This window comes from Pogonomyrmex barbatus, unplaced genomic scaffold, assembly GCF_055798465.1.
Source record: "Pogonomyrmex barbatus isolate J1 unplaced genomic scaffold, ASM5579846v1 scaffold11, whole genome shotgun sequence".
NCBI classification, from domain to species: domain Eukaryota; kingdom Metazoa; phylum Arthropoda; class Insecta; order Hymenoptera; family Formicidae; genus Pogonomyrmex; species Pogonomyrmex barbatus.
Window position 1 is genome coordinate 2,731,796 of NW_028297107.1, and position 27,637 is coordinate 2,759,432.

The following is a 27,637-nucleotide window of genomic DNA, read 5'->3' on the forward strand; positions in this document are numbered from 1 at the left end:
TTTATCGTCGTTTAAAAGAATGACGATAAATCATCGTGATATAATCAATCATCGGAAATTGCTGGACTTTGAGATTTTACAACAAATTTCTTAAAATAGAAATATCTAGTTGAATTTAATTGTAATATTTAGTAAAAGAATTTAATAATAAAGATTTTCAAAATTTTCTTACCGAACATGATTAAAAAAATGTGTTAAGTATTTCCGTAATTTTGTAATTTTGTAATTTTTATTTTAGTTTAATTAAAAAAATGATAATATGTGCTATCACTGTGTTTGATTCTGCGTTTGTTCCTCGGGAGCCAAAGCAATGAAATTTTTTGTGTTATCATTTATGAGAAAAATCTCTCTTTTTGCTTGGATAAATTTTGTTGAGATAAGTCGACGACCTCATTCTCGTCTACCTATCTTGCGTTCAATTATGTTCTAAAATCCTTCAAACATTATTAACATGTATAGGAAAAATAAATATCGCGTTTTGTATTGACAAGATGCAATATTTGCAATAATATTAATGTCGATATGTAACTACGATGAATTTCGGGAAACAAATATAAGACAAATATAATAAATCAATTCATATTTCTAAATGTCATCTTATTAATAAAGACCCGTCCATTTATATATCACTATAACTCCTTCAGAATTTATCAATTTTTGCAGAAATTTAAACGCAGAATGTAAATTATGTTTTCATAATTTTTAATTAAGTTTAATATAAAAGTTAGCTTCTATAATAATGCACTTTATCACAACTTATTGTAAAAAATATTGTATGTAAAATATCGTGATAACCAAACGCTTAATTGTTTTTTGAATCTTTCCTACTTCTTTTAAACATACCAAAAAGAAGAAAGTTGTTTAAAGTTACATGTTATATTTACGGAAGTTGTATTATATGATTACAAAATTTGCATTTTGCAAGATGTTTTTTTTTTTGTATCACCAATTAATATCAATGTTTATATCAAATTTTTCTCTTTGTTTTTTTTTGTTATTAAATATATTACGTCTCAATGTAACATTCGCGAGGAACGCAATCCCGAGAATGACACCTTCATTAGGTGACGGTAATGGACGAGAAATAGAATCAAGTGTAGAATTCGGACGATGTATCTCCCTCTGCGCATTTCTCGACAACATTCTCGGCGAACGGAGAAAAGAAGAGAGAAGGAAAGAAACAGGAGAAACAACCGATTGACAAAAAAATAAGTTAGATCAATGAGACTAGAATTCTGTTGAATAATTGAAAATGGGAGAATCGGAATGTTTCTGATCGCGAGAGAAAGAGACGGATGTAAGGTGGACAACGGAAGGGAGATACGTTGGGAGAAGGGATGGGAAAGGGCCGCGGCGTCGCGGCACGGAGGTGAGGAAAGCCCGAATTAACTTCTCATCGGCACCGATGCACCTGCGACCGCATCTCGCGCCGTGCTGGAGCCAGAAATGCATCCGACGTCGCGACGCGCCGGCCGGCCGGCGTTCTCCACGTTGCCGTCGAATCTCGAAATCTGATCGACGGCTGTTTTTTATCTCGTTTCTTCTCCCTCCTTGTTACCCAAGCGATCATCGATCAGTGGTAAGGAGAGGAAGAGCGGACAGAAAGAAGGAAGCACCGATTCGTTCGTCGGAGATTCTCGATTTCGTTGACCTACATAATAATTTATGTCCACGCCATGTAGAGGGTGTTCGTTCATCATTTTGGAAAATCAATCAAGTTTGAAAGTTTCATTCGTTGTTCTGTATCTCGTTGTTCAAACCAAAAAGTTTTCTTTGTGTGTCTTCTGGATCGATGATCATCTCTAGAAGTTTGGATACCTCTCGAACTCGTAAGACACTCGTGTAATCTACGAGGTTTCACTCAAGGCAAGACCAGAGTTTAAATACTGCCTTTGCTACGCTCGACGCTCTACGTGTGAAGATTTCGAGTATTTTAAGGAAGAGAGATACGTTTTAGAGAGAACCTCATACTCTTTTTGCTCCTCTTTCCACAGCCGGAGCGTGGCCGGCATTGCTTCCCATGAGTCACGGCCGTGCTCACATACGTACTCTTCTTTATCCACTTCTGTTTTGCTCGTGGCGAAGATCGATGGCAGGATTGGACCGCCTCGAAGAGTATTTTGGTACGTTCTCTCGCGGTAGGACACAACTGGAAGCTACCCAGACCGTTTTGGATTCTCGACTTATCTCACCGTTTGAATCTCAATCACGTGTTTCCGTTTAGACCCTTAAGGCATATTTCTCTCTCTCTCTCTCTCTCTCTCTCTCTCTCTCTCTCTCTCATATATCTCTCTCGCATATTTCTTTGATCCATCATGATCACCTGGACCAATAGACTTCTTCCTTTTTTTATGGAATTAAGATCTCAGGTGTTGTTCTCTATAAACAGTTTTATTTTAGTTTTACAAACGTACCGAGTGGCTTGAATGAGAATGTTATCGCTAGTGAATTACAGTGATTTATCTCCTATCGTGTCACGTTCGATCGTGTTTGGAATGTCTCGCGTGAATCCTGATCTATTTATCGGGATTCGAGATTGACGTCGAAATCCAACAGTGACTATTTCCGTGCGCTTTGAAGAAGAGTAAAATCGTTCGAGGGGAACGTGAACCATCCGAACGCTCCGCGACTCGTGGAATATGCGTTCACAGATTTCTGATTTTATAATTGCGTTCAGTGTGACGGCGATCTTTTCACATGATTTTCACAGAATTTGATACCAACGGCACTTTTCTTGACATCTTCTTAATTTACGATAGCGATAAATATTCTTCGAACAGAAATTTTAATTATAAATTTTAACTACGTGATTGTTATATTTACTTACATAACAATCACATTATTCGTTTTATTAATATCGCATCGAAGCAAATTCTCGTAAAAGCGTAAAAATGCGAAAAAAAGAAAACTAAAAGTCTTCAAAAAGATTGAAGTCAAGTTAATTGAAAATAAAAACAGCGATTAAAGCTTATAATGCCCACGGATGAAGATAACAATGTTTCTTGTAGGAAGAGTCATGCTCCAGATGTAAGGGTGCAATTAGTTGCCTTTGACGATCAACGGGAAACCGATGAGGAGCTCACCAATCACGGACCACCCGGAATCGATCTCTCCTCTCACGTGGATGTTTTTTACGCTATCCTCGGTCAAGTGAGCGACTTTTGGCATTCGCCTCCTTTTCTGCGGTTTTTGACTTAGTGTTGATAAATAATTGATAAATATTTACGATCAAGAGAGAGTGAGTTTTCTCGCGCAATTTGTCCTTCTCGGTTAGTTTCCCTCGGACAAACACGTCGCGTTATATCGTTAACCGTCCGATTAAACTCCTCCGTCAATCAATCGAGTCCCATAAAAGCTATTCGAAGCATTTCTTTAATCGGAAAGAGACGCCTGATGAAACGCAGCGCATCCACACAGGTCGCAGACACTCCGCAGGAGATACCCTTTCTGAGCATCCTGCAGCATCTGTTACGGCTGGACCCGAAAGACGCCGCCAGCGATCTGGCATGGGACACCGCGGAGACTCTGGTGCACCGAGCCACGTTGCTGGAGAGTCGCGAGGATGCCACCAAGTTGCTGAGATCGCCTAGTCTTCAGGTGAGCGTTTGCATTTTTCTCTTCTCATTTACGTTCCTTAAGAAAAGGAAGGAAAAGCAACTTCGAGAATCCGCGAGGTGATGTCGCAAAATATACAAATGGTGATATTTTATGCGCAACATTTCTTCAGTCGTTTCTCAGAATTATCGGCGTGACAAGGATAATTATGCGGTCCTTCCCATGTAAGCGAGAGCCGACTGTAAATTTACCGACTCTATTCGTTACGACTACGTTTCCTTCGGACTTTCGCTGATTACCTAATCGATGACGATGTTTCTGTTCAGTGGAGAACGACTTACGACGCATCTGCGTTGCATCGGATTAGCTTAAATTTCGCGATCGCACCTGCGAAAACCGCCGTCAATGTCAAGCCGCGCTAACGCTGATTAACGTAACACTCTCCGTATACTTTTACTTTCTGACCGTACTTGACCGAAAGACTCAAGTCCATAAAAGAAGAAACTCGTACCACGCATCACGCTTCGTGTCGATGAATCACACGTAAACTCACTCCTTCCGTGCAACGATAATCGAGAGTTTAACATGTAATTTTAATAGGTTCTCATGTGAATTAAATGGCTCATTAATAAAAATCCTCTTTTACTAAAAGAAGAAATTCTTCTTGGTTGTTTATCACTATAAACCTTAATGATGATATGTAAAAATTTTTGAACAGCAAGAAGATATCAAATTTTGAATCCGATATAATAACATACTATTCCAAAATTTTGTATAAAACTATATTTAAAGATCAAATATTAATTGAGTATAATATACTTACGCTTAGTATAATATACTTTAATAATTAATGATAAAAGATTCTTAATCATAAAAATGAAATAAATTCTTACATTAAACATTATTATTTAGATAAAAAATATCAATACTTTTATTTATTTATACATTTTTATATATTTCTTGTTCCACAAAATATATTTCTCTTGTAATCATATGTGCACAGAATAAAAAAAATATACAAATAAAAAATACATGCGTTCAACAGTTTAACGTATTTGTGGAATTCAACAGACGAATCTGTGCTGCCACTGTCGCGGTGCCGATCAGACGTGTGGAACGTCGCGGAAGGCGTCGCTATCGGCGAACAACAGCTCGACGACACCCTTACCACCACCGCCGCCACCCCCGGCTCCAGTGGTGCCAAATCCGCCAATCCCGCCGAGTGGCAGCGGTTTCGTTCTGCCACCACCGCCCCCACCGCCGCTTTTCGTTAATGCTGCCACATCTGATGCACCGATGGAGCCGCCAATGCCACCACCCTTACGCGTGCCCACCGTCGCACGTGCACCCACCCCTGAGCCGCCCAGCAATCATGCAAAGTTGCTACCGCAACAAGAAATTCCCACCCCTAGAACAAAGATGAAAACCATCAACTGGAACAAAATACCCAATCATAAAGTATATAAGAGAAAAATAACAGAGAATTTAAAATTAAAGAATTTTAAATGAAAGAATATTTAGAATCGTTAAAATCGCAGTAAAAATGTCTTCCTCTCTGGAGGATGGTTCTTGAATTGAATAGAGAAAACCTTTAAATTCAATTAAGAGAATTCTCAAGTTATCTTTTCGCTACAGGTAATTGGGAAACGGAACATTTGGTCCCTCGTCGCGAACGAGCACCAGAATTCTCCAATGGCGGATCTGGATTGGGCCGAGATGGAGGGCTTGTTCTGTCAGCAAGCACCACCGATGGTACCACCGACGACATTCTCGACTTCATGCGGTACCGGAGCCGATGTGGAACGACGTCGTCGAGAACCGACAGAGGTTGCTCTCGTTTAGACTAGTCCAGTTTTTTGATATAATAACGAGTTTCCTCCGAGTAAGTTTACTCTCGATCGTTCTCTTTTTAATCTAGATCGCGCTACTCGACGGAAAGAGAAGCTTGAATGTTAACATCTTCCTGAAGCAGTTTCGAAGGTACGAATAAAAATAACGAAAATATTGAAGGACACTCTTTCTATGAGAAGACAATCGTCTTAAAAACTGACTAAAAGATAATATTTTTTTGTTTTGTCATATTATTGCTGCTATCATTCGCGTATTTTTCGTCTAGCTCGAACGAGGACATAATCCAACTGATCAAAGAGGGCGGCCACGATGATATTGGCGCGGAGAAATTGCGCGGTCTTCTTAAAATATTGCCGGAGGTGGACGAGCTCGAGATGCTCAAAAGCTTCGACGGCGACAAGTCGAAGCTCGGTAACGCCGAGAAGTTTTTTCTGCAACTTATCCAAGTGCCCAAGTAATAAATTATTATATTTCGACAGAGGAGGAGAGACTGAGACATCTCTTCTTCTAATTAAAAATGAAATAATACAAAATAATAAGAGTAAAAATAAAGTATATAATAATGTGAATGTACAGTTATAAGCTGCGCATCGAGTGCATGCTGCTGAAGGAGGAATTCGCCGCGAACATGAGCTACCTGGAGCCAAGCATCAACTCGATGATACTTGCCGGCGAGGACCTCATGACGAACAAACCTCTGCAGAAGGTGCTGTACATGGTTCTGGTCGCTGGTAACTTCCTCAACTCTGTACGTAATTACTCGCCGACGAACGGGAAATGAATTCTGGACAATCTTGAAATGGATAAAAAGCAAAAGTCGATGATCGCGTTGTTTGCAGGGCGGCTACGCAGGCAACGCGGCGGGTGTGAAGCTCTCCTCGCTGCAGAAGCTAACGGAAATTCGCGCGAACAAGCCAGGGATGAATCTGATACACTACGTAGCATTAGTAAGACAATGATTATGTGTAATCGCGTAAAATCAAATGTATGTTCCACGCATCTAGTTTGAAAATATTAAATGTTGCGTATACTTTAGCAAGTCGAGAGGAAACGGAAGGATTTATTAAATTTCGCGAAGGATATGACTGCCTTGGAAGCAGCGACAAAGTAAGAATTATTTTTTATGATAATAAATTATTTTTATAGTAAAAAATTATTTTGTATCATAATACAAGTGAAGGGAATGTTATTCTCAAGTAGTTATTCTCAAGTTTTTCTTTTCAAGAACGACGATCGAACAACTGACCAACGAATTCAATAGCTTGGATACGAAGATCAAAAAGATCAAGAGCCAGATTCAGCTTTCTTCGACCGAAAGCGATATACAAAAACAGATGGCACAATTTCTTCAGGTAACGAACAACAACTCATAGATATGTGTATTAGTTAAAAAAATTAACTTTTGGGGGAAGAAAAATGAAAAGAGGACGAAACTTTTATCTGAAATCTGCAGATGGCCGAGCAAGAAATGGCGCAGTTGAAGAGGGATATGGAGGAACTCGAGGGAGTAAGACGATCGCTGGCGGAATTCTTCTGCGAGGATACGAACACGTTCAAGATTGAAGAGTGCTTCAGGATATTCCATCAGTTTTGTCAAAAATTCAACCAGGCGGTTTCAGAGAACGAGAGACGACGCATCCAGGAGGAGCAGGTCATGGCGCGTCGCAAGCAACGCGAGGAGCAGTTGCTCGCGAGAAAACGACTGCGTGAGTATATGCGTATCTTTACGGTAACAACAACAATGTAAAAGTAGAACAATGTAAAAGTAGCCCAATTTAATTCTATTTATTTTTTTCTTTCAATTCTTTGCTGCGATCATCCTTTTTGCGACATACTTATCTCCTAGTTTCGTAAACAGATAAATTTTTCTTATTGAGAGAGCAGTTTTTTTTTTTTTATGTATTTTTTGAACGCGTAAGATTTGTATTCGTTAAATATGCAGTGAGCAATCAAGCGGAGACACCAGGCTCGGAATCTGAATCTAATTTGATGGACTATGGGCTTTTTGATCTCCATACCGGTTTACCTCAGAGAAATTACAGCCGCGGCGAAGCCAAGGTAAATTTTGCCATTTATTTATTTATTTATCATCTATTTAGCATCTATATTCTGCTTCTAATATGTATCTAATGTTTGAAAAAAGCTAGTGATATTAAATTAAAAATAAACAGATGTTTCGAGATAAAAGCAAATCCTATGAATTATAGAATCCATTTTAATTAGATATTTGACTTGATTATGCGCGAAAATATTATTAGAAATTCTATGAACAGGATTAATTCTTAATTTATTCCAGATCCTTTAAATATAAAAAAAATTTGTATGAGATAATCGAATGATTTTATAAAGTTTATGAGTCATAGCTCTTTTTTGTATCAAATATGTAGATTTATTTTTCGAATCTTGAATCGTATTAAAATGAGAGGATAAAAAAATCTTCGATGATACTTGTCAAGATAAGAAGGTTGCAAGGTGGTGGAGTTACGTCGGATGAGGATGTCTCCGTTATTGGATCACCGAGCATCCGACGTCGTTTAGGATCGTGTTCCGGCGGTCCCGATCAACAATCTACCAAAGAAGACACATATTCCCCAGGTATTACACTACCAATATAATTATAAAATTAAAAATCTCTTAAACAAATTGTTTTTATAATTATCCAAGTAGAAAAATATATAAGAAAATCTGGTTACTCGCTAGAAACTCGCTATTATATATGAATTTTTTATTTTCACTTTTTATTGTCCTTTTTTTAAATCTTTTTGTGTGATATATTACTGTTATTTTCTGATGTGATATTCCACAATTTACTTCACAGATATCACGCCCAATGGCACTCTTCGTCGACGCAGGAGTAGGATACCTTGCGAGGACGACGACGGAAATCTGATGGACTTCTTACGAACATCCGGACAGGATAATACACGGGAGAGAAAATCTTGGGGAAGTTTAGGTATTGAATCACGTTTAAAATATTTTATAACTACTGCATTACTATAAAACGAAATTAAATTTTTCTTAAAAAAATCAAAGATCGTTCGTGGGCACGAAGAGCTCGCGGACAATCGCGAAGAGGTGACCTTTTAAATGCCGATTTTTCGGGAGATCGGGAACGACCCAATTCGCCGTCTCCCCTGGCGGAAAGTAAACCGTTCCTGCAAGAGGAAGAAGCGAAGCCAACCGGGTAGGTCAATGACAAATACAATTTGCATCAATTCGACAAGTCTTTGAATTGTGCTCTTATATTCAAAGAGTCAAAATTTAGAAAAAAAAGGATACACACAAATACAAAGAAAATAAAAATTTAATGATAAGGAATTTCGAAGGAAATGGATTAATTCATTTTTTATGGAAATTAGGAAAGCCTGGCGACAGAAGATCGAGGCGTGGCTGACGGAGAAGGAGGATCGTGCGGGTGAGCAGCTTCAGAGAAGAGCGAAGCAATTACACCAGGCGAACCGACGATCCTTCGAAGACTCGGGTAAGACTTGTTTTCCACAAACATCGACATAACTATATTGGTGCCGAGTTTTTTAACATAAAACGATTGCAGAAAGCGAAGGTAAAAGTTGCGCGATGAACACCTTGGCGGAAGATCAATCCACCATGCACGAGGGAGGAGGATTCTCTGAAGTTTATGATTGGCGACCATCTGTCGAGAAAACAGACGTGATGCGCACGATGGAGGCCATTGAAGGTATGTCTCGGTGAATTAAGGTGTTTAAATGCGGTTTGATTTTGCACCACGATTGATGAATTTAAGCAAATATTTTTTTGCTTCAGAAGTTCAACCGCTGTCGTCTCAGGACAAGTCTCCCTGGCGAAAGTCGAGCTTGAACGTACCAAATAGTATGGAAGAGACTGATCCGCGTTATTCACGTAGACTTAGGTCGAGACACAACACGGAGAATACTCTCATGCCTAGTCCACTTCAGGTAAGACTAATTTATCTATATGCAAGATTAATTTTTCAACAAATAAGTACAATAATACGAGCAATTTTTCTATGTAGATAACAAAAATCATCAGAAACTTTGAAACAAAAATTAAATTATTATATTATGATACATTCACAGGCGATCAGAGAAGAGGACAGAAAGAAAAACAAGATGAGCGACGCGATGAATTCAGACAACCAGGATGAGTTAACAATTTATCTTCGGCAGCCGTATACCGGAACACAAGCACCTGCAACTCGACGATTTTCCAAACTCAACAGAAAAGCCACGGATGAAGAGAAAGTTAGTGATAAAATCGAGATTGATTCGGACAACATCGAGACGCCACCAGCAATTAGACGATTATTCAGTCCGCCCAAAGAGGTGAAACCTGTGGAGAAAGAACCCTGTAAGAGAGAACGTTGCAGCAGTTCCCTTCAAAGTCGAGAAACAAAGACTGCGATATTGAAATCGGTTAATCCCAGCGTGGATCTTGGTACCGGTAAGCACAAAAACGATTGAAAAATGTGTACAAATAAAATTCCTGTTCTCCAATATGTGTAATACCGATTGGAAGCTTAAAAAAAAATCGCAAATAAAAAAGTTAATACACAACTTAATTTAGCTTGCAAAATATTAAATATTTCTTAGAATATTAATTCCCATTAATAAAATAATATTTTTCTCAGGTAACTTCGACAGATACTCGGCGACGCGACGGACCCGCAGGTACAAGAAAACCCAAGATCCTACGGGAGACAAAGATAAATCGGACATGTCAGGCCCCGAATTGATCTACGATGAGAAGCCGGCGGTACAGCGGCCTAGTACCCTTGCTTTGGCTGATGAGGAGATTCGACACGAGGACGAGGACGCGGACGCCATGCTGCGAGTCTGGCAGGATAAATTGAAGCGGCGCGACACCATTTCGTCGTCGTCATTATCGCGCGACATCGATGCTGCGTTGGCAGAGATCACGCGCTCCGGCGAAGATCTTCAGCATCTGTCGCGCTCAACGTCGACGACGTCAGCAACGGTGAACCATAGGAATTCGCGACTTCCGGTCAGTCAACCACCGCCGGTGGTACCGATGACCAATACCGTGTTAAGTCCGGTGATGCAAGAGTCGCGACCGCGCGAACCCATCACGGTGCTCGCCGAACGAGCGGTGACGAGCCGCGAACGTCACCGGAGCATGATCGATCCGAGCCAAGTGAAGGAGGCGGTTCGTTTGACCAGCAATCCGCCCAGTCAAGTGAACCAGGACCAGGAAATTATCAGAGGTTTTCCGCGAAACGGAAACTCACCGCACGATTGCAAGAACGAGCAGGACAATGCGCCTAAGGTTGTGGAAGAAGAAAAACACGCGGATCTGAAGACCGTCGACGGCGTAAGAGAACTCGAAAAGGATATCCGACCCGCGGATGACTCGCGCGATCAGTCGATGACCCGGCAGAATTCCATGTTCCGCAGTCGCTTCATCCCCGACATAAGCGTGACGTCGTCGCCGCCGCCGACGTCCGGCAAGGGTAAAGACCAGGAGCTGAACGACGAGGGCTTCGAGGAAACGCAGAGTCTCGTATCGGAGACCCTGAGCCAGGAGACATCCTCGGGCAATTACGAGACAGATACGCACGACTCGACGCGATGCTCGCCGGCGGAGCTGGGCGGTTACAGCGGTGAACAGCATCGACGTAGCGCCATCATGGTGGTACACGATGATGACCCGGATGGCCAGGGATCTTCCGTTGACAAGATGCTGAAGCCGACTTCCGCTGATGCGTTCAACAAGAAGACGACCACGAGGAACGCGCCAGAGAAGTCCAGCTTCTTGCCGAAGCGCACCGCAGGCACGAAGCGCGAGTCCTCCACGCTAAGAAAAACAGAATCCTTGAAGAGAACCTTGAATGTCCTCCCGTCGGGCGGCACGGGCTCGTCGAGAAACGAGGTGCAACGTTCCAGTTCAAGAAGCAGTCTGCGTAGCTCGCGAAGTTCGCTGAACAGTGCGACGTCCGTGAACACGGTGCGAAATCTGGCCACGAATCACGCGCATCTACGAAGCTACACCTCGGCCATCCGAGCGCTGACCAACGACCTGAGGAAGAACAGTCCATCTAGCAGCTCGTTGCCATCGAAAAACGCGGTTGATAAGAGACGGCCGAGTCCTCGTCAGGTTGGCGTTAGTAGGATACCCGCCAGCAGAAGCAGCAGCAGCGGCAGCAGCGTCGGACCGGCAATCAGGAACATTCGAAAAGCACCCGAGGTTATAATTAAAGCAATTAAAATAAAATTAAAGTAAAAAAAAACTAAAAATATTTTAAAAAATATAATTAAAGCAATTTTCTAAAAATATTAAAATTTCAGAAATGATAGAGCTTAATTTCTATCAATATAAAAAAAAATTTAATCCTACGCTCCCTTGTAAAATAAAACATTTTTGTCTTATATAGATCCTTGATATAAGTTTTATGTTCACGCGTAGGTGATGTCTGGCGTACCAAAGGTCACGAGGGGTCGACCGATCACCTCGCGCAGCAGCAGCAGCAGCGGAAGCAGCGTCGGTCAATCTATCTTAGGGGGACGATCGCTTTCCGGTGATAAGACGTCCGCGACGAAGAGCAGACTGATGCAGCCGCGAGCCGGCTCGAAGAGTCACAGTTTTATGAGGCCTACGGCCGCTAGTGTCAACAAGGGTTCAACACCGAATTTGCCGAAGAGTATCAAAGCTATAGTCAAGTGACGAGTCCCATTGATAAGAAAAAATAATCGTAAAGTTATCGAGAATTTTAAGTTGATGAAGACTATACATTTAACAATAGTATTAGACATAACAAATCGTAGTATTACCCGAGAGCAATCCGAATCCGGAGTCTGATAGTTGATAATAAGCTGTACTAAGGATAATGGTTTCGACAACTGCTCCTGAGAGCATTGATAACGTTATCGTAAGGTAGACCCGCAAGATTAGATAACGAAAATTGTTTTTTTTTTCGCTTACTATGCCTCACGTCTCACAGTCGTTAAGCCAAAATAAATAAGACTATTATCATCTAGTTACACGCCACTATCACACCAAACAATGCAAGTCCTCAGATAAGAAGAAAATAATCAAATCTAAGTCTAGCTTTATCGCGCGCGACGCCCATGTTGTGTGCCATGATCGGGAAACTTTAAGGGAAACGCCCGGTCTTTTCATGCCTGGCGCCAAATTGTGGGAGTTTTCCTTTAGTAACCTGGAGAAAACATATTTATACAAAATATATGTAACATACTCGACTAATGTGCATGTATGATATATTATATAATTCTTATTGTTATAACAAAGATAAATATATTGTAGAATATATGTCCGACAAATAAATTAACAGATTACATGACAATGCAATTCGAAATTCGATACAGAGAAACCGCGCGCGACATTTTATTAAATAAACTTACAATTAAACTATACACACACACATACTTTACGAAAAAGAACAAAAATGAGGTTTGCTAAATAATTGCAAACACGAATAATTCGTATATTGCACGATCTTTTTTTATAGATATATATATATATATACCGTATATATGTATACCTTACTGCACTATATTCAACAAGAAATATCTACATATTTTATGTACAAAATTGTAAATTAACGATCATTTTTATTATCCATTTTCAAATTGCATCAAAAAACCGCGCTCTCGACAGAAATGTTTAATGAGATCAACTCCCGAAATGTAATTCGGCACCGGCGCTTTCTAAAAAGCGTAATAATTCGAAAAAACTAACCTTTTTTTCGATAGTCAACGGGTTACGTTGCATAGAAATCTTTCGTACGGTAACGTAAATATAACATTCAGCCACGGCTAGTCAACCGGTGCGCGCAATCGATCAGGCAACATCAGGATCGTCTTACTTTCATCGTAAACGAAATCTCCGCAGCTTAGAAATAAATAACTATAAACCATAATTAAACTCGCTGCTTCCTACGTGATTGATAAAGTATAATTGCCGTAAATATATGGTGTAATTTACCATGATTTTGACGCAGGTTAACTCAACCACCCCGATTGTTGATCTCGAAAGTTATACAGAACGACAAAGTTTCGACAAAGAAAATTCAAAAATCGTTAATAAATTATCAAATAAATCGACATTACACCATAAATAATTTTCCATATAACAGGCATGAGATCAACAATCGTCGATATATACATTCATTTTTATATTAACTATTAATTAGTTAGTTATCATGAATAAAACTAAGTGAGGCGGCTGAGGAACCCGCGGGCACATTTGCAATCGCATTACCACCGTTCCGTCTTTTCTATTTTAATTAATTTATTATAAATGTAGGATATGCATGGGCTCTGTAAATTTATTTTGTTTCTCTGTACATATTGAAAAAAGAAAAACTGAGAGTAGAACTGAGAATGATAGAAAATGATATGGGGGCATTGCGAGCAATGTGCGTCAATGTCTTAAAAGGTAAGAAGATCCCAATCGCTTACGCTCCTACAGCTAAATATAAATATTATAACATTATGCAAGAGTAATCGAGGAACAAATACCCTCAACGGACGAACAGAGTTCCTTTCAACGAATTAAAAGAAATATTACAAAATAATACATACAAGAGCGTAAAATGATAACGCTCGGAAATCAATCGATGAAAAAGAAAAACAAGCCGCGCGAATTCATGCGGTACGCGCAACGGAGCGAAGCTCCGACAATTGGGAACGATCATTCGTTCATTCGATTAACATTCATGTTGAACAGTCGCCGATGAATCGTAAATAAAAATCGTTCAAATCATCTCGACACACGATCCCGAAATCCGAGCGATACGGGACTTTGCGGCGCCAGAATAAACTCGAACTGCAAGCCGAGATCTTCCTCGACGACGATCTCAAATTCCCGTACGATCTAAATAAATAACCATCAATAGCGTAAGAACGGTCTAATTCTTTTCTCTTTATTTTTTTTTTTTTTTTTTTTTTTTTCATATTTTAGTTCAACTTGCATACCTTTGCTAGAATAAGCTGCAGCGCAAGCTCCACGAAACGTTTTCCCGGGCATATTCTTCTACCAGCTCCGAAAGGAGCCACTAACATCGGCGAGTGAGGCAGTATGGTTGATGTCTTCAACCATCTCTCTGGCAGACACTTGGACGGGTCTTTGAAATTATCATCGCTCAATCCTGCTATCCATGTATGCAATAATACCACCGTCTGTGCAAAAAAATTGCAAGAAAAAAGGAATTATTAAAATATTTCCTCGGTAACCAAATTTTTATTAAAACTTACTCCAGGATCGAGGCGATATCCTCCCAATTCTATGGGCTCGTCTAATATGCGAGCTATGCAAGGTGTCGTAGGAACGATTCTGGAATAGAATATATTCCAGAATGCATAAAATTATATTTGCGCAACAGGTACTTACAGGTATTTATCATAATAAAAGGAAAATTCTCTCGTTTGTTCAGCATAAAAAATAATTTTAAGAATATTATTAATTGTTAGATAAAAACCTGAAGGATTCCATGATACATGCGCGTAGATACTTGGCCTTTCGCAAATCATCCACTGTAAGGTCGCAACCGGGTGGCGCCAAGGACTGCGCTTCGTTGTAAAGAGTTTCCTGCACTTCGGGATTACGGCCGATCAAGTTGAAAAGGAACACCAACGTGTTGCCTAGCTGCAAACGTCCAACGACTGTGTCTTTAACCCTGTAGTAGTAATCGCACGGGTTGACAATCCGAACGATACAATGATCAAAAAAGATGATTAAGAGACCTCTAAAAGACGCCTATCTCGATATCTTGAAAAGTCTCTTGATTTAAGATTGTTCTTAAGATTGATATGATCTTATAAAAAGGAAATTGCTTTCTTGAAAATAAATTATTTATCCAATATATAAATATATATTTATATTATTATAATTTAATAATAATATTATTTTAATTTTATTATTACTATAAATAATATTTTATTATATATATTTATTTTTTATTATAAAATAATTTTATTGTTCGACATATAAAAATTCAAATAATAAAATTATCAGATATCGTGATTCACTCTTGATCGAAAAATGTCTTACATTTATATATCTTCTATTTCTTATATTAATATTTGACATTCAGTTTATAAATATTCAAATTATAACACATTGTTGAGACGTAACTAATAATTCCTAAAGAATCGCGCGCCAATTACAGTTAGTACAACATGATTTTCTTACTGTGTGTATCCCCGCTGCTATAAAATCCACTATAGCAGCTTTCTTATCTCTCATATCGAGATCTTTCTGTCGCAAAATAGAAAGAAATACAGCCTCGATGGATTCGTCTCTGGCGTCGTTCTGCTTCTCTAATATCGTTGTCTCTACGAGTTCCGAGATAATGCTAAGCAAACAGAAGAAGACAACAACGATTATCGATCGTTAATTTTAAACTAAACTTTCTAAACTCGTGCATTTCAAACTATCAGATGTGATATAAATGGACAAAAAAAAACAATGTGATATAAATAAGCAAAAAAAAAAACAATTTAAAAAAAAAATTAATCATTTATCTCAATTCATAGAAAACAAAATGCTTTGATATCGTAAGACCTCGATCTTCTGACTTTATATAAAACTCGATACATTTATTCGGAACGTAAAAATAAAGTCAACCACTCGGCAAAAGAACTCGGTAGTGTTATAACTGCGCGTGGTGAGCAATCGACCGTTCAGTGTAACGCAGTTAATAGAAAGCGAGGACATTGATTGCAAGTGCGCGTGACGTACTTGTATATAGTGTCCTCGCTCTCTATTAGCTGCTTGTACGCGGATGTCGGTAGCAGCTTCCAAAGTGGCAGGCCGTAAAAGGCGTCGCGCGAGGCCGTGAAGTGAATCCTGACCGCTTCCGCTAATCTCGTTGTGAGCCTGCTGTTAGAATCCGGGTTTAGGAAGCCTAGGTGACGTCCCAGGATCAACGTGCACGTACCTAAGGACGAAGGAAATGATACAGCGCGTTATCATATGGCAAGACGAAAGTTGTAAACGCGTACGAGAGAAACACAGTCTCGTTCTTTCTCTCTTCATCGAGCAAGAAAATAAAAACTAAAACAAGATTTTTTTTTTTTTTTATAAACATCTCATATTTCTGCAAGGTTCAAATTCGATCCGAGAGATCATTAAAGTCGAACGAGATACGAGAGACCACAGCGATTTCTAAAAGGCGTGAAACCACATCGGCGACTTACTCTCGAGTCCCATTCTGTAAGCGAGTTCCTCGAAGCCTCTTACGGTGGAGCGGATCGCTCTACGTTCTCGAATTAGATCGATGAATTTGTCGGTGACAATATTGAGTGCTGGGAAAAAGCCAAATACAGTACTGGCACCGGTGAGCTCCGACGTTAAGGCGGTTCGAAGCTTTTGCCATGTCACGCCTTGTCTGTTAAAGTTATTATCAATAATTACTCAATTATTCTCGCACATCCAAAAATTCTGCACGACCCTTATCTTGATAACCAATACTATCTCTTATCTCTTATTTTTGTTCGTTACATCTATATTTAAAAAAATCAATCTAAACAAAATATAATTGCAATCTTTTAATCTTCCTCTTTTTCTGAACAGAGAAGTCTTAAGAAAAAAAAAAAAAAAAATTTACTACGTAATGCAATACGTTAATAAATGTAAGAAGATCCACGCGATATTAATTAATATCATACGGTATGAGTGTATCCAGAATTTTTTTTTCAGAACAGGAGGATTTTATCAATTCTATTAACATAAACAGTAATTTTTTGTCATTAATAAATTATTTTCTTGGATGGTTTAGCCCATCTCCTCTCCTCTTTCCTAATTTGCAATGAGAAAAATATTAGATTTTATAAATCATAACTTTAATTTTCTTTTCAATTTTGAGGGGGTTGGGGAACCCCCCAACCCTCCCGGATACGCCCATGGCGTATGGTACGTGGAGATCGCGCGCGGAATGGACCGCTAACGTCCACCACGATCGTTCGGTAAACGCGTAGGTTCGGGGTACCGAACCGAAATTATACGAGGCGACCTTAAACTTGACCTCGATATCGGCGCGGCGCGGCGCGGCGCGGCGCGGCGTGGCGGCGCGTAATCGGCGAGCGCGCCGGCCGCGGCGGGCTACTCACTCATTGACCAGACCAAGGTTGGTGTAACGATCGCGCCGGGAGCGCCGGTAGTGGGATATGACCTCCTGCGGAGGACGAAGCGGATACCTCGAGCTCCGTTTGATGACAGCCTCAATGTCGCGACGGGAGAACACGGAGACCACGGGGCAGTTCCACAGCGCCTCCTCCTTGCACAGCGGCCCGTATCGCCGATTCAGATCTACTCTTGAATCATGGGATAACGAGCCATGTTAAAATACCGTATACCCGTATGTCCGGGCGTGTCGTAACGGGGCAGGTATCCGGATCTCCGGCGGGGGCGACTCTCCGCCTCGATCGCGGCTCTCCCGGACGAGGGTGCCGGTAAAAGAAAAAAAAAAACGGAACGCACTCTCTCTTTCTTGGTTCAACGTACTTACTTTCCGCGAGGATCTACCACGCGAGAGGAAAGTAATCCGACCGAATGACACGCGTTTCGAGAAGATGAGAAGATACGAGCGGATTTTAATAACGAAAGATTCTGCCGTCGACTCGAAGGTACAATTATCATTATGCCGACAAGTAATATTTAATGATATCCACGACATTATAAATAATAAATAATTATAAGTAATGTCATAAATAATTTGCTTGTAAAATCAACGTGTGTATAAATTTTCTTTCTTACGGATTTACTCGACATGACACGAGCAACTTTAAATACAATGACATAAGCAGCTTTTTGCCAAAGGCTCCACCGTATTTTTCTGCCTCTCTCGTAATTACGGCGACTCACCACGATAAGATTGGAGTATCTTTGACCCTGACCCTCTGAGAAGACACGCCCCCGCCTTCCCCCTCGTCCCGATTTAATCGCGCGAGCTTTTTACGGGCCTGCGTATAATCAAAGGCTCGGTTAATCGAAATTGTTAATCGACTATTATACGAGTCGAGGCATTATTAGCACATAATGAACCGTATTCACACGCGTTATTCCCTTTCTCCTCCTCTTCCTCCTTCTCCTCCTCCTCCTCCTCCTCCTCCTCCTCCTCCTCCTTCTCCTCTTCCTTCTCTCTCCGTGTCGTTCGTTCTATCGCGCAACCTTGAGATATCATTAGCACCAGAGAAGAGAGTCTAACGCCGCGTGTTCAACAGCCGATGAACTTAACACGCCGCGATAAGGGCCAAACTTCTTACCTTTGTACGCCTCGTGGATCTTATTTAACCGATAATAACCGAAGCAAGAATATATCCACCTAGTGCCTAAAATTGGTAGGGCGAAAGGACCCGGTACGTCACGCGCCGTCTTGAACTTCCTGCCGTGGTCACCTGTATCTGCGGAAAGATCATGGATTTTTAAATGAAAAAAAAATTTGCAAAAGAATATCTAAGTAATGCAAGAATAATGCTCAGATCATCCCGAGTTTTTTATTTCTTCGATAATTTAAAACTTTGTTTATTAAATGACTTTTCTGATTAAGACTCTTCTTTGAAAAGGCTTTCAAGTGCGGCTCGTGACATTGCTCTATAATATTATCGACTAGAAAACGATCCTCTCTTAACTTGAACCTAACGTTCGGCAAATGTACAATACTCGGTAGCGATAAAAATGACAGCTGAGAAAGAAGACAAACACAGGCGGTATCATTGACCGATATCGCGGGTGTCAAGGGTTGAACTGAGATCCGCAGATCGGGGATCCGCGACTTACCGGCGTTTGCGTTGTAGTTCCTGGTCCAGAACCACCAGGGTGGCCGGTAGCCAGTAGCCAACACCAGGATCGCGAGCAGCGCCGCTGCGATGGTCTCGAACCACGCTCCGGACAGCAACATCCTCCAGTTGAATCCCTGCGGCCAGGCGGATTAAACAGAGGAGGGAAGGACTCTCTTCCCGACGCGATCGCGGGATCGATTCCGTTTCCTAGCTCGCGCGAGAAGCGCGGGAGCGCGAAAATAAATTTCTTTCTTATCGTGCCAACAAACGTGCGGGCGACGCGGGGCGATTATCTCGGCGCGAAACGACGCTCGTGTCTCTTCTCCCACGGATACGTCGGTCGAAATATGTAGTTACGACTACGACTGGCGCCCCGTATCTTCTCGCGCTCTTCTCGAACGGGTTTTGAGTCATTATTTGGACGCCCCACGTCGCACCGATCGACGATTCCGATTTGAGGATGCGAGTGGTTTCGGGAGTTTTGACTTTCGGAGAGAGAGAGAGAGAGAGAGAGAGAGAGAGAGAGAGAGAGAGGGAACGTGAACCGACTTCAATTCTCAAAAAATACTAAGAGAATACCAAGCTACTTTTTCTCGCGCGATCGTAGTTTCTCAGGCGCGATCTGCAATTCTCTGTATACCTTTGCGGCCCTACTTATAGTTGCAAAGAGGAGCGTGATGCTCGATAGGATAAAGGCAACGCCGTACAATCTCGTGAACGCATTACGAAGACAAAGAGAGAGAGAGAGAGAGAGAGAGAGAGAGAGAGAGAGAGAGAAGGAGAGCGAAAGAAAGATAGGGCCTCGTGCACATCCGCACGTTTAACTCAGCTGTAATTGGCGAGGACGCGTTCTTCGCAATCGGCGTGCCGGTTTCACGCGCGGCTTCGATAAGACACCGTTCGCGCTTCGATTTAGCACTGGAAAAACGCGTGCGATGCCGACGCGAAGGGAGCAATAAACATCACGCATTTTTTGTCGGCGGTTCTCACCGAGAAAGGGACAGAGAAAAAAAGAGAGTACGAGAGAGAGAGAGAGAGAGAGAGAGAGAGAATGATAAAAAAAAAAAAGAAAGGTAAAGAAAGAAAAACAGAGGCCAAGTCAGAACGGGATAAAGGGTGAAAAGCGTGCGAATAGCAGCGGCCGTTTTGGATCTCCTCGCGACTGACTGAGTGCCCCAGTGTTATTTGCGGACCGCGCGATTTCTCTATTTGCAATTCGCCGATAACGCGCGCCCGGTATTGCCCTGATGATCCTCGACCCCTCTCTCTCTCTCTCTCTCTCTCTCTCTCTCTCTCTCTCTCTCTCTCTCTCTCTCTCTCTCTCTCTCTCTTTCCTTCTCTTTTTCTCCGCTTCTCTTTCGTGTCCTCGCTCCCTCGCTCACTCGCTCGTTCGTTCGTTCTGAGCCGCTGACGCATCGGAGCTGTTACACGGATCGGGAAGAAAATAATATAAACGATAACCAGTGTGTAATTGTGCGGGTGCCGCAATGCCGTACTGAACCGAGGGTGAAGGATCTGTCTATATATATATATGCCCGACACCGATTCAACGTTAATGCGTCAACGAAGTCAAATAGCGTCAAACGCGAGAACAATGTCACAGCGTCTTCTTCTGCGCGGACTGTGCGGACACGAGAAGAAAAGATTACACTGCGAATTCTCCGGCCAACTTGAGGCCGAACATTGAACTTGAATTCCTTCCTGGCTCGCCCCCCCCCCCCTCTCTCTCCCGGTTGTTCGCATTAAACTGTGTAACTGAGGTCAGAATCTGTTTTAAGTACAATCCATTTTATTCGCGTTCATTTTATCGCTGTATCTCCCAACACATCCTTGGAGCTCTCCCTTTTATTTATTCTGGGTAAATAAAGAGCGCGATTAAGATAATTATGCCGTTTTCAGAAAAATCGCAATAAATCGCTCGTCGCGCACAACGAGGACGCGCCGAAGTAAAAACACGTGATTTTCGTCGGGGGAGAAAACACCCGAACGGAGGGGGCAGACGAGCGGCGCCGCATTTCACGGCATTTTCTTGCGGCGGCTTCCGTATACACGGGACGCGTCCCGAAGCCTCCCGGCCGGCTACATTGTTCCCTCTCATTAATGACTTTAATTAAGCGCACCGCTACGTGAACACTCCGTCTGATCTCGTTGGCACGGTATCCCTGTCCCCCGCCGGCAATGAGAGTCTTTTCAAGGTATCCGCCGAGGAACGTGGAGCTGGTGCACGCGATCGTCGCGTTCCGACGGAGCCGCATTCTTCCCTAATAACGTGACTCTGATCTTTGTTTACCTTCACTCAACATTTACTCTATCTGATTTTACATGGACGCACGTAAAATCGATAAAAAAGTCTTAAATGCATTTTAAATGTTAATTCGACCCTTGATTCATCAGCGGACTCTCACTCGGATTTGTGGGGTAGACACAAACAATCGCGAATATCTTGAAAAATAAGAAACACTCTGAAGTGTCAAGGAAATAATGATCCTAGTTCTCGTTTGGCGATGGGAATTGTTTCTTTGTCCTCACAAATCCTTTGTCCTCACACGATAAGATAAGAAAACCACTTGGACAACGTTGAGTATTATAATAAGTATAAATTTAATGATTTTATATGAAATTAATTTCTATTAATTTTTCTTAACTTATCTACTTTTTACAAATTTTTGCATCCTATTAAAACCTGTTTTATTTTATAAATAGAATATTCTTGGCTCGCTCAACTAGTGTCGGCGATCGAAATCGGGTTTTGAATGGAAACTCTAATAAATATCTAATAATTAATGTTCAGTGCACCTATAGAAAATGTTTTTCATTTTTTTTTTTTTTACGATGTCTACTCTCTTCTATCATACAAACGCTTTGGATCTTATCTAAAAAAAGATAAGAAAAAAGACATTGATCCCACACAAGGCTTCATATTGAGATCGACGAATTCAAATAGTTGAAAAAAAGTGTACAAAATTTCAAATATTTTTATATACGATGTATCGCAATTCCGAAAATAAAATATTTGTAATAATTTTTTTTCGTTTTAAGTTCGCTCAGAGATACCGGCACGTAATTATGAATCACCCTGTATGTGGCATCGTGTGTATACCGTAGGCATTAAATGTTCTCGTATTTACATGGGACTGGATAAAACTGTTTTCGACTTGCTACTGATTGGACAAATTTCGCTCTCTTTACGCCGCACGCACGCACGCACGCACGCACGCACGCACGCACGCACGCACGCACGCACGCGTGCACGCGTGCGTCGTCGCGCAGCCACCGCGGCGTCGTGAGATAATAACACACGCGGGTAATTGTGTGCGAAGACTTTGGAATGGCAGCATGTCGCCGCCGACCAGTAAATAAAGGATTATTGCTGCGGAGCAATTGAGAAAGCGCAAGTGAGTGAAAGAAGAAGTACAGGCGGGGGGGGAAGAACGAGAAAAATAATCGGCCGGGCTGCGTCCGATTACGCGTGACGAGACGCGTAGCTGGATCGTTATCTCTTTCTCTCCTTTCGTCTTTCACCTCTCCTCCTCTCTTCTCTTTTCTTTCTTTTCTGCCTTTCTCCGCGTTCATCAGCGCGAAACATGTAACTTGCAATGTATAATTTCACGTGAAAAACGGGGTCCTCTTTGAAGAATCTCGCTCACGATCGTTTCGTGAAAGATAAGACTGTGACGTAATAATCTCTGCTTCCGGAACAGACGAGCCGAATTGTCAAGGAGTCGAATTGGAGGGGTGAATTGCGGGAAGAATCGGTCGATTAGTCAACCACCTTCGCGAGGAAATCGGGAGAACGCTGATAAATCCCCGTACGGCGATCTCGGTTGTTTTATCGCCCAGCTCCGTTTCTGTTCGAACGTTACGCCTGTCAATTAAATGAACGAGAGATGAATAATGCCGTGTGCACGCCGCGCGCCTCGTTAATGATACAGTTACGGCTATTATCCACTTTCGCGAGAGAGCGCCACTCAATCATAAACTTTATTGCTAGGTTACTCGGCATTTTTTCTCCACCTGTAGACGGAATTGTATCTCGGGCGGGTCATCGAGAGATCTAATTATATTTCCGTCTCGCTTGTAGCGCATTGTATTTGCATAACCGCGTCACAATTGTCTCGACTTTTATCGATACTTTAATCTCGAGTCCATTCCCGACGATCGGCCACCCTCGAAAATATCGTATCACAAAAGGGATACGTGCTACCGTAGGTAGCGTGTGGCATGGAAAATTTCGTGACTTACATTCCTCTTCGTCGCCTATCGCTCGCGATATCGTAGCGAGCGATTCGAGGAAATGTTTACCGAGAGTGGAAATGACAAGTCTTCCTGCTGCGTTCGCGGAAGAAACGCCGAAGAAGAAGTGTAAATTCCGTAGACAGTAGACAGCGGCATAAGTTAATAGTAAACGAGGAATATTATCTCATTAGTTGACCCATTTGTCGGACACACGCGATTATTTGCTTTCATTCGATAACCCACCGATAAAGTGCCTTCCTTTACTTTATTCCGTACGCGATCCAGGAATAGCGTAATAATAACGAACTCGAGCGTAAAATTATCGACACGTCTCGAAATCGACGTCGAGGTCGGCGCGTTGTGTCACTCCGTGTCGAAGTCCTTTTATCAAATTTTTCTATCGTCTTATCTTTTTAATAGGAACAATGAATAATTCGCCAACTATTTCTGCCGTTTTCGGTTGAGCGTTTTCCGAGGGCTTGCACTCGGACTTCTCCGTGATTTCTCGTTTTTTCCGTTCAAAAAAAAGAGAATAAAAAAGAGGGAGAGATTCCGTTCCGAAATCGAAACGAAGAGAACTTCCGCGAGAGATGACTCCGAGAGGTTTTCGCAGCATCCGGGAGACACGGGGCGACGCACGGAGCGCCGAGGATCGCCGCGATTGCACGAATCCGCATCTCGTCGTTTCCGTATAACGTTCCCCTATTATATGCGGCATTCGGGAAATTGCGGTTCCCGTTTCTCGCGCGATTACGCCGCGCTTTCAGGTCGGTACGGTTTATCCTCCTTACGGCCGGCCCGTAATCGCCGTAATCGCCGCGCGCGGGCATCGAGCAAATTACCACCGCGTGTCGGCGCGGCACTTAACATTTCGCAAATAAAATGATTGACCGCCGTCTCGAACTTGTGCCGACCGTCTGTCGCAATTAAACGAAGGGCCGCCCTCCCCCCGTCCCGTTCCCCCGCGCCCCGGAAAAGGCGGTCTCGAGCGCCGATATATAGGGTGTTCCGCGAGATAAGGCCAAGGACCACCGAGGAGAAAAACGGCGCGTGAAGATTTTCAGGGGAGATTTTTCAAATGATTTTTTTTTTTTTTTTTATCAATGTTTCTCTTCGACGCGAGGAATTGAAGGCAGGAAAAGTCCTACGATGTACGACAGATATACGATAGCGCAGGTCGGATGAGAATGTGCAACGTGTTGTTGGTTATCGCGCCGAGATACGTTCGCGTGAGAGAAGATACGTATTGCCTCAATAACAGGAAAAGATTGTCGACGTGTGACTATTATTCCGGTTTACAAACAAGCGACATGCCGTGTCTCTCTTTACATACTTTACTCTGTACAATAACAAAACTTTTATTATTCGGATGTAAATATCACACTCGCCAGACCGTTAGAAAAAAAGGACAAAAAAGTAATCGACACTTCATCTTTTATCTCTCATACACTCGCTTTCCCATCTACCTTTTGCAACGTCCTGTACTCTGGCAAGACTTCGGAGGGAATTAATACGTTTTGACGTATTCTCGGCTGAGCGTGCATCTTTCTCGTCTTATTAAACGTCAGAAATCAGCCCCCTATCGCCGTTATATTTTTAAGCGAGATAGTAAATTATTTCTCACAACAACGGATTATTATTTTGTAAGCGGATTTTCACGGGGTCTCTCGCGATTAAGCCGGAAGGGGGAAGGGGGACCGAGCGAACCGCTGTGTAATTTCGACGAGCTCTCGCGATTCCCGGCACGCCGTCGTGTAAAGCAGAAAGAATGTACCTTACCTCACACGTCAGCTGTCAAACTGTCAGCGTCACTGTCGCGCTCCCGTTGTCACGCGGATAAACACAGGCAGCTGTTTACCGCATTGTTCCCGGGACACGAACTCGCCGAAGTTACACAGGCGGCTTACGAGCGCCTCTTTATCTTCTTCTCTTTTTCCTTCGAACTCTTTTCGCTCGATCCCGCGCAGGATCCACGACCCGCCGCCGTCAATCGTGTGGTAACGGGTGAGAGATTCGCGCGCACTTCCGCGATCGGGATATCGGGGCGGAGGGGGAAAGGAGGAGGGGAGACGGGGGGGGAGAGAGGAGGACCACCCGACACGCACCTCCTCTCGCACTGGAAATCGGCGTAAACCGGAATTCGCGCGACGACGCGCGCGATCCCGCGATCGTGATCGCCGTGATTACCATGGCGTGTCCGGCGCGCTCCGGCGCGCGACACGAAAAACTCGCCCCTCGATCGCCTCCTCGGCCCCCGGCGGAGCACCGCCGCGGAGCACTGCCGTCCGCGGTAACGCGATCAGCAAATCGCACGCATGTCCACGCGTCGCTATCGCGCCGCTCACACACGCGTGCGTACGTTCCTATGCGTGTGTTCACGCGCGCACGTGTAGGTGTGTATCGTATGTCACGGCGCCTACACACCAGTCTCGGCCCGGCGGCGCGACTTATCCGTGCCGAATTCTTCTCGCTCTCTGTATCCAACCCGGTCTGGTCTACTCGCGCCGATCCTACAACGGAACGGCACGCGGGAGCTCCGAGCGCGATCGCGGCGCGGCGCGCTGCGCGCGCGCGCGTGAGTCGACGCGCGCGAGTTACCTCTCACGGCTAACGCGCGCGATCGCGGCGCGGACCCGGAAATCCTCGTGGAACGCCTCGCGTGCTCGTGCCACAGGTGGTAGTAGCGGCCGATGGTCTCGTTCCCCGATGGATATACGTGCGTACGTAAAAACAGATAGCTGCAAGCGCGCGCGGGCACATACGGCCCGTTCGTCTTATAGGGTGTCTCGTAAAAAGCGGGATCGCACCGCGGCCAGGAATGCGTTCTTCCTCGCTGATCGATCGATCGAACGATCGCTCGCGCTCGCGCTCGCGATCTTCTCTTTCTTCCTTGGTCTCTTTATCGGAGAGCTAATTGTCGGCCGATAGACGCGACTTCCTTTTAATATTTTTAACGTTTTCCATGTTCTTATTTAATTTTTCTTTTTTTTTTTGTATAGGTATAAGGCCAGGTTTCCTTGATGTATAATACTGTTAATGCAACCTGGGTGTAATAACATTGAAACTTATTTAAACTTGAAAATGCATAAATGATAAAATTTTAATTGATTATAATTCATTATAATTATTATTATTTAATGAAAGTGTAATCGATTTTTCTACATTTCACTCATGTGTACAAATTTTGATTATAAGAATGTATTTTAATTAATGTGACAAAATTTCAATTGAAAAATTAATCTGTTTAATTGTTAAATAATATAATTTTTATATTATTTTGTGTATAGAATTAAATATAAAAATATAATGTTAATTAAAAAGTTATAAGAAAATAATTTTGTTCATTAAATTCATTAAATTATTATTAAAAGTAGCTTTATACTTTCATATTTAATAATCGACAAACTAGCTTTGTGATTTTCAGGCTAGCTTTGTCATTTTCATTTTAAAATCCGAACTTTATAGAGTAACAGATATATTAAATGCCCACACTTAGCATTTAAATATAGGCTATAAATATGGCATATTATTCTAATGCTATTCCCGCATTTGCACTAGAAAATCATTGAACCGATAAACATAAACACATGCATTAGTCGTACACGCAAAGTTCCTAGAATCAAATGCCTTGCACGTGTTAAATATCTGATACAATACTATTAGTATAAATCTGATTCCATGATAAATGGAACTCCATAGTGAATTTTCAAGTCTTTTTAGCTCAAACTTTCTCAGATAACTGGAAGAAATAAGTAGTATAAAATCAATCCTTGTGCGAATAATCGTAATGAATGTGATTTTTATTCCAACACAATTTATTCCAACACACAATTTTGAATTAAGATAATGATTATTAAGATAATGATTTTTCAAAAAAAATCACAATTTCCCTGGCTTGATGAGAATGCAAAATGTTAAAAACTGTCTTAGAGATAACTTACGGGCTTCAAGTGCGTTATCATAGCCGCCGTCGTTAAGGTCGATTCAGCACCGTAGATCCCGATGATATCTGATACTGTGCGCGATTTTCCGCGGAAATTGACGAAATGAAGAAATTCTGAAGCCGAATGCAACAGCAGCAATCGCGTCCACTCGGATTGCCGTGACAACAATGATGACGGTGAACGTATTGTGTACCAACTCGTTGGACAGCCACGACGGCACTGATCCCAAAAAGTTCCTCGGGAACCCTCGTGTTTTCCAAAAACTCCGAAAGCGTGACAGGGTTGGAGGAGGAA

General features: G+C 42.2%; 2 protein-coding genes across 8 annotated transcripts in view; one reads left to right on the plus strand and one right to left on the minus strand.

Annotated features, from left to right (window-relative positions):
- form3 (FH2 domain-containing protein formin 3) overlaps positions 1-12,724 on the plus strand; it is a 61,524-nt gene extending 48,800 nt beyond the window's left edge. Inside the window, exons 6-26 of one of the 2 annotated variants that reach the window (XM_089071084.1) lie at positions 3,009-3,150; positions 3,385-3,597; positions 4,627-5,013; positions 5,191-5,382; positions 5,474-5,535; positions 5,672-5,860; positions 5,983-6,154; positions 6,246-6,353; positions 6,443-6,513; positions 6,632-6,758; positions 6,860-7,112; positions 7,349-7,464; positions 7,863-8,001; positions 8,225-8,359; positions 8,440-8,590; positions 8,766-8,887; positions 8,960-9,103; positions 9,190-9,341; positions 9,483-9,846; positions 10,034-11,607; positions 11,827-12,724. In XM_089071084.1, coding sequence (XP_088927210.1) covers positions 3,009-3,150; positions 3,385-3,597; positions 4,627-5,013; positions 5,191-5,382; positions 5,474-5,535; positions 5,672-5,860; positions 5,983-6,154; positions 6,246-6,353; positions 6,443-6,513; positions 6,632-6,758; positions 6,860-7,112; positions 7,349-7,464; positions 7,863-8,001; positions 8,225-8,359; positions 8,440-8,590; positions 8,766-8,887; positions 8,960-9,103; positions 9,190-9,341; positions 9,483-9,846; positions 10,034-11,607; positions 11,827-12,084 — 5,071 coding nt within the window. In that variant the 3' untranslated portion in view covers positions 12,085-12,724. The remainder of the gene's footprint in view (positions 1-3,008; positions 3,151-3,384; positions 3,598-4,626; positions 5,014-5,190; positions 5,383-5,473; positions 5,536-5,671; positions 5,861-5,982; positions 6,155-6,245; positions 6,354-6,442; positions 6,514-6,631; positions 6,759-6,859; positions 7,113-7,348; positions 7,465-7,862; positions 8,002-8,224; positions 8,360-8,439; positions 8,591-8,765; positions 8,888-8,959; positions 9,104-9,189; positions 9,342-9,482; positions 9,847-10,033; positions 11,608-11,826) is intronic. The other variant, XM_089071085.1, reaches the window with a different exon arrangement.
- Positions 12,622-27,559, minus strand: shd (cytochrome P450 family 24 subfamily A member shade). Of its 6 annotated transcripts, none has more exons than XM_011633099.2 (11): positions 27,341-27,559; positions 19,162-19,297; positions 18,648-18,785; positions 17,493-17,691; positions 16,581-16,771; positions 16,123-16,321; positions 15,574-15,736; positions 14,861-15,027; positions 14,637-14,715; positions 14,358-14,561; positions 12,622-14,256 (listed from the first exon to the last, which is right to left on the minus strand). In XM_011633099.2, the coding sequence occupies exons 1-11, from the start codon at positions 27,359-27,361 to the stop codon at positions 14,143-14,145; spliced, it is 1,611 nt and encodes a 536-aa protein (XP_011631401.2). In that variant the 5' UTR covers positions 27,362-27,559; the 3' UTR covers positions 12,622-14,142. The 6 variants fall into 6 exon arrangements, with proteins under 6 accessions (XP_011631401.2, XP_088927217.1, XP_011631402.2 ...); XM_089071091.1 differs by lacking the exon at positions 27,341-27,559 and adding an exon at positions 25,587-25,816; XM_011633100.2 differs by lacking the exon at positions 27,341-27,559 and adding an exon at positions 25,179-25,580.
- Between the last annotated feature and the right edge of the window lie 78 nt (positions 27,560-27,637).